This window comes from Montipora capricornis, chromosome 2 (assembly GCF_036669925.1).
Source record: "Montipora capricornis isolate CH-2021 chromosome 2, ASM3666992v2, whole genome shotgun sequence".
Classification (NCBI taxonomy): Eukaryota; Metazoa; Cnidaria; class Anthozoa; order Scleractinia; family Acroporidae; genus Montipora; species Montipora capricornis.
Window position 1 is genome coordinate 33,104,871 of NC_090884.1, and position 7,500 is coordinate 33,112,370.

At 38.8% G+C, this 7,500-nt stretch overlaps 1 protein-coding gene across 2 annotated transcripts in view; it reads right to left on the reverse strand.

Moving 5' to 3' along the window:
• Positions 1–7,500, reverse strand: part of LOC138018999 (uncharacterized) — a 48,855-nt gene that overhangs the window by 2,533 nt on the left and 38,822 nt on the right. The window contains exon 16 of one of the 2 annotated variants that reach the window (XM_068865670.1): positions 3,955–4,138. In XM_068865670.1, coding sequence (XP_068721771.1) covers positions 3,967–4,138 — 172 coding nt within the window. In that variant the 3' untranslated portion in view covers positions 3,955–3,966. The remainder of the gene's footprint in view (positions 1–3,954; positions 4,139–7,500) is intronic. The other variant, XM_068865677.1, reaches the window with a different exon arrangement.

Sequence of the window (7,500 nt, forward strand, 5' to 3'; positions counted from 1 at the left end):
AAGTTGCAAGAGGCCATTATTACGGGCCTTGTACCACTTTCCAGAATTGCGGGACAAGTGGGAACAGCTCTAAGAAGTGACTCAGAGCTCTTATCTACCTCTATTTTGCTGATAGCATCAGCCAACTATGACTTAAACACGTGCCGCCGAGACGTGTTTAAAAGAGATTCTGATGAAGATTTCAAAACCAGTTATGAAGAATGGAGTCGAGCTGTTTGACGATGACCTCGCTGAACGCCAGAAGTTGGTGAAGGAAAGTAAAAAGCTGCAAAGCAGCTGGAAAACAAGACAAGGAAGGGAGGACAGACCTCTCAGCCATCCAGCTACAAGAGGAATATATTTTTAGTCCATGACAGGGGACGTCCTAACCAATCCCCTGACAAAGGGAGCACTGAGAAGCAATATATCAAGTGTATCCGGATAAATGGCAATCATACGCAGGAACAGGAATATCAGTCCCCTTTATCTCCCTGTGAACAGTGTTATTTTGTTAAGGGGGCTTGTTTGATAAAGGACTTAGTTTCAGCAGTATTAATACTACTAGGAGTGACATTGTCAGCATTTGCTATTCTGGAAGGCAATACTCCAACAAGAGCTCCCCCTTGCTGCAGCGTTTTATTAAGGGGGCTTACCAGTCTCGACCAGCCCTTCCAAGGTATACTAAAACATGGGACACCTTCATCGTTCTTACATATCTTAAAGGATTGTGGCTACTAGATAAACTAAACTTACAAGTTAGTTATGTTATCCGCCTTGGTCACAGGGAAAAGATGCCAGACACCTCGTTATATGAAGCTTAGATATATGGAAAGAAACAGTGATCATTCCTATATTTTCAATATGCACGATTTAGTTAAACATTCAAAAACTGTGAAACCACACCCAGCTCTAGAGCTCCTCAAGTTTAGGGCGGATGACAGGATTTGTGTAGCTTCTACACGAAAGGACTATAACCATCGCACAAATTCCTTACGTGGCAACGAGGAACAGTTATTTCTTAGTTTTATTCAGCCTCAAAACAAAGTTTTAAACTAAACATGTCTCGCTGGATTAGAACTGTCATGGCAGATGCGGGTATTGACACAATTACCTTATAGTACAAGGACTGCTTCAACCAGTAAAGCAAAAGCCCGCAATGTGGACATGTCATCCATTATGAAAGCAGCAAGTTGGAATGATACTTGCACATTTTATAACTTTTATTATAAACCAGTAGCATTGAGGCAGTTTGGGCAAATCATTCTCTCTGCCCCTTAACTCCACGTGACAGCACATATTCTTTTACTTGCAGCATCAGTTTGTAAACAGGGGCATTACGTCAATTATGAAACATAATAACACCATAAAGGTGCTGGTGTTATTTTACTTGTTGTTGAGTCTCCACACGGTTTTAAAATCTCGTGGAATCTCTGCAGAGGATGACTGGTAGAATTAATAAATTAAAGGAGATAAAAGATCGGTTACCTGTGTTCTCTTTCTTAATTTTTTAGTCCATTTGACACCGTCAACCATGACATTCTCTTGCCTAAACTCTACCATTATGGTATACGTGGAACTCCTTCTAAATGGTTTGAAAGCTATTTACGCAATCGGACTCAATTTGTTAAAATTGGTAATACCAGATCTAGTTGTGAAACTATTACTTGTGGAATACCACAAGGATCAACCTTAGGTGCTTAAGCTATCCTTTAGAATCTTTGCTGATGATACAAATATGTTTTATACAAGTGCTCACTTACAACATCTTAAATCTGTTGTAAATGAGGAATTAAAATTCTTTTAAGTATTGGTCACTAACAAACTATCCATTAACCTAACCAAGACAAACTTTAACACATATTAAGGTATTATGGTAATTTCATCTTCTAGAATAGGTGGAAATATACATATACATACTATTGAGCGCAAAAGTCAAATTAAAATATGTAGGTGTATATATTGATTAGAATTTAGATTGGGGACCCCAGATTCAGCATATCAACAATAAACTAGTCAAAGATATAGGAATTATGAATAAATTACTATGTTATGCAGATGTTCTGTAGTATTTGTTCATCTATCCATATCTAAGTCATAAATTACAAGTTGGGGCAGTGCCTGTAAAACAAGGTTACAAAAGATCAAAACGAACAGAACAAATGTGTACGTAGCATATTCTTTGCGCATAGCAGGGATAGTGCTATATCTACTTCAGTCTTCTACAGATTCTCACACTGAAAAACATTTGCAAATTTAAATTAGCCCTTTTTATACATAAACTTGAAAGTGATCCCAAAAACTTCCCAGCAGTACTTTCTGGTACTCTTACACTAGCCTCTGAGATTCATAGCTATAATACTAGATTTGCGACCAATTTTAATATCTATAGACCAAGTATAATTAAGTAGTAATTATGGTGCATCAAAAATCTGGGAAACTATTTACTTAGAACTCAAAAAAACAAACAAACAAACAAACAATCCTTTAATTGTTTTTTTACAAACAATACAATATGTATCTTCTAATTATTCAATCTGTCTCTTTATATAACCCATTTGCATGGTACTTTCTTCTGTTTTTTTAAGAAAATATGTGTACATGTTCATGTCGATTAATTTTACGTGTCAGTGACCAACTCGAAAGCTTAAGGTACTTTGGTCACTGCGAATATTTTGCTTAATTCATCACTTGTGTAATTTACTTTGCTGTTTTATCTCTTTACTCTTGCAATGTGGTTTAATGTAGAAATATTTGTAAATAGTGCAGATAAATAAAAAACTGAAACTAAAAACTCCAACTTACTGCACCTATTACTGTTCTGGGGCATCATGTGGACACTCTCTCTTTTTTAATATGACTAGCTCGTGCGCATGCGTGGTATCTCGTGTAATCTCTGCTCTCAAGATGACTGCCAGAATTCCAATCAAACTCCAACTTACGGGTAAGTCTAGTTTAATTTGTAAATTAAACCTGAGGTTTTAACGAAAATGTGAGCTTACAAATGTGAACCGTGCATTCTCTATTTTTACTCTACCAATCGTAGTTTTAGGATAGTTCGCCCAAATTGAACCAAGCTACGCGAACGAAGTTACACTTGGAGGTGACGTTTCCGTCGACGTAGCTCTTAAAGTCCCTTATGCCTGTTTTGGCGCAGCCACTGAACAACAGAATCGTTTGAGGAAACATTGGAAAACTTTATTTTCTGAGAGGATTTTCACTCTATGCTCTGAAGCATAAATTAATGCCCAGAGTTAGCCTGCGGATGGGATTTCTAGAACATGGTTTTTCAAGGGCGTTTGCCTTGATTTGCTGTTAAAAGTGAAGGCGCAGAAACCTCTCTTTTTTTGCAAATAATCAAGGCCTCTTTCCAGGAGTTGACCGATCGCTGTACTTTGGTTTTGCATCCATATTATTCCATGAGTAGACTTGTGAAGCGATTGCCTTATGTCAAACGACCCTGCTGCCAGCTGTAGATGCGTCAAATAACATTTGCAGTGAGCAATTGATGTGTGCAATTTACCCACTGCCCCATAACAATCATTTTGCCATTTTGATTCGTAGTGAAACCAATAGCGCTATCCAATGGATAGTGATTTATCCGGAGGATAGCGTTACACTAAGACATTGGTAAAGTTTCTAAATTAAGGGAACGCGAGAACATAAACAACGAAAGGGAAGAAGGTGATTTGTCACTCTTAGATGATTGACATATCGTTCTTTTAGAGCTTTCCTTGAACTAACATGCACGTTAAACTAACTGAAAATCTAAGAGTGGTCGTGATAGGGGGGCAGGGAGGAGGGAGAATGATGAATTGAAGTAGTATCTGTCTTCGCAAGGCTTTCGTTTACATTGTTAAATCCTTCGATAACGGGCTATTTGCGAGATCTCTCATTCCGACAATTACCGAAAAAGTCTGGGAGGTCACTCATCTGAGATTTTGCGTTAGAAAACAGTACTCAAGAAAAATCGAACACTAAGGATAGCATTCAGTTATGATGACCAAACCTGGAGTTTAGAGTGTTACGGTGACAGGCAAGCACCTCACAGTGGATGAAAACAGCGTCGTAGTCGCTGAAGAACCGGAATGTTTTGAATTTGAATCGTTGAAAAGTGCTTGCTGGATCATAGTTGTACACCAATGTCCTATCTGTTGGGCACCTGTGTATTAAACATTTAGGAGAAACAATATTTCGATTACGAGGTAACATGATATATGCCGTGGCTTATTTGTCATGATCACTGTTATGTATTCAAATAAAGTTTGCCACAACATTTTAGTAACAATAACATTATAAAACAAGTTTATGGAAACCTCGTGGCTCACAAAAAGCACTTAAGAATAACACGGGGATAAGACAGATCACTTGAAGACGGGAGGTCTGTTATCAGAATCGTTAGGAAATGTGAAATTCCTTAGTCAGGGTTATCGAGAACTGATTGAAGATTCCTGATAAGGCAAGGCCTCTTGTAACTAGCCGGCTCACCCAAACTCTTTTACAGATTTGAAGTACTCTAATCGTTGACCTGAATTTTAAGTACGCTACTGATGTTTTGGTTTGTCTTGACATTTTTAAAAGGTCTCGCTAAAGGAAAATGAGGTGTCCACGGAAATATGGAAATAGTCGCGCCGCTATTTTTCGTATTGGGTCAAACTATATGTCATATTAAAGCTAATAAATTGAATTATTTTAATAAAGTTTTAGTTTTTTGGTATTTCATATTGCCTTTTCGTTTTAAGGTCTCAAATTCAGAACAACCGAATTTGCTACAGAAGCTTCTGCCCCTTTACTTTATTAGTCACAGATGAATGCACTCGAATACCGTGTGAGGATTGTTTGATACGTTAAGAGTTGAAGGAAATATCACGCACCAAAGTCGAAACTCTCATCACACTTAATTTGGGCAGGAAAAGTACTATGAAATCAGTCTCCGAAGAGAAACGAAAAATTCCTCACACGGTATTTGGGGTAGTACAATCATATATTAGAACTGAAAATTTGCAAACAATATCTTAAACTCCGTCGGGAAAGGAAGTAATTTTGGCGTCAAAGTGGGCCTTATTCGCGCGGCGGCCATATTGGCCATAGACAATAGATCTCGAGTTGAAATGTTTGGGATGGAGTTTCGGTGGGGCAAAACAAAAGTTTTCAATCCCTCGGGACTCAAAATGGCCGCCGTGTTAGTAAGGCCCATAAAGCCCAAGAAATATTTCGCGTGCAGTTCCTCTCCGCCCCCTAATTGAAAGCCAATTATGGCGAGCCAATCAGCGTTCGGGCACATGCTAAGGTAGCAGATCGCGTGTAAAGGCTCTCAATGGGCCATTTCCGAGTTGCTGTTTGTCTCGGTTTCGAAGTGAGTCTTGGTGCTTAACTATTGTAAGGGAAATGAGTTTGATTTGCATAAGAATACGAAACTAATTTCCATTTGAATGGTTGTGCACCAGGACTCGCTTTGAAACTGAGGCAGCAACTCGGAAATGGGCTATTGACACGCAATCCTTTCACGTGTGATTGATATGATACGTCCATCATTTTTCGTGCGCACATTATGGCGGGAAACAATGAAAAGCGATTTATCGGTTTTGAAATCAATTTTTCAGAATTTTTTTTCGGGAAAATTTACTTCACAGCCCACCGATTCAAGATTTGCAAAAACTAAAAAATTGAGACGAGACGCCCAAATTTACCTTTACCGACAACTTAATATCAAAACCAGTCAAGGTCGTAAACTTGGCAAAAGAAAATTTTGCAAGCCCTTTAAGGACGGTGCCTTCTATTGTTATTGCGCATACGTTCTGCGCACCTCGAGATACTCGGATTTCCTATGGGTGGTGCTTATTTATACAGGGATATTTTTGCGCGGTTTAAAACTATGCGGAGAAAACACCAGAACTTAGCAAGTGCTCTTAGTATCCAAAAAGAAAAGTGGGGGTAACCACGCATTTTTCAGAGATAATTAAGCTTCAATTTGGTAAAGAACGCCATACATTTCTTTGCATTTTAAAGCTTTTTACAAATATTGATGATTAATTATCTTCGAAAAATGCATGGTTACCCCCCAAATTCTTTTTGGATTTCAATAACATTTGCTAAGATCTGCTTTTCCAGCATATTCAGTAAACTGCGCAAAAATACCTTTGAATTAGTAGGCATCGTACTTAATGCATATTATAAACACCTGCATCACCTCTTCGACCTTCCCTAAGGCCTTGAAAACAGCTAGAATATCACCTATTCCTAAAGTTGACAAGCCATTGTGTGAGGCGGACTACAGGCCTATCTCTATTTTGCCTGCTCATTCAAAGGTCTTTGACCGCCTAGTTTTATATCAACACAGTGATTCTATAAACGAGAAAGCTATCCTCGGCTCAACGATGGCGGGCTTTCAAAAAGGCCACTCTACAAAAAGTGTTTTACTGGGAATTCTAGACGCCCTAATTTGCGCGTCAAAGAAGGGAGAAGTGACTCTGATAGTGTGCGCAGACTACAGTAAAGCATTCGATACTGTCCCGTTTAAGTCTTTCCTTATTAAAATGCACAGTTCTCAAATTTGGTTCTCAAATTACTTTCTGCTCTGGATGATCAACTATCTTGCTGGCAGGAAATAACTGGTGCCTATCGACGATAAGAAATCTAGCCTTGCCACTGTAGAGTTTGGCGTCCCACAAGGATCAATTTTGGGACCAGTGATATTAAATTTTTACGTTGCCGAACTACAAGGAAAGTTGCAATCACCCTGCTACCATGCAGTACGCTCATGATACGTCTTTTTACATCCATTCAAAAGTATGCGATCTCGACTCTTGTGTAACTAAGGTAAACGACGCAACTGCAAGACTTGCGGACTATTCTCAAAGTTCTATCTAGCTTTGAACTCCTCAAAAACCAAATGAATGCTGATTTCGACGCGCCAAATGGCAGGCGTCCACAACTTCGATCACCGCTCACTGCCTATTACATGTGGTGATACTCAGCTCGAGCGGATACCATGTACCAAGTTATTGGGCAGTCATTTTGATTAACTTCTTACTTGGAGTTCGCACATAAACTCACGGCTAACTTCCTGTTATGGAATGAAAAGACTCGCCTCATTTCATGTTAATGAAATATTTCTAGGAAGCTAGGTGCTATATAAAATTGACTATGCTAGCTCAGTATTTCATCCGTTGCCGCATTATACAAGCAAAAGCGGCTCCAACGTCTTCAGAATGCATGCGCAGGCATTGCCGGACAGGAGGACCTAGCTAGCCTGAACAGGCTACCGATTAGTCAAAGAATGGATTTAAACATTTAAACTTACGCACAAGGCGTTAAACGATAACTTGTTTTCCACAGTTCTTAACACTTTCATTGCATAGTGTCGATGCATATTATTTAAGATCTTCGTCTACACCCTTACTCACTCTTCCTCGAGAGGCGTGGTTTTAATCACTTTCAGCAATTTAAAAATTAAGAAAAATCATTGTTGTTTTAGTTTCATTGAACTGATGTATTCACACGTGAACAGCCATTTTGTATTTA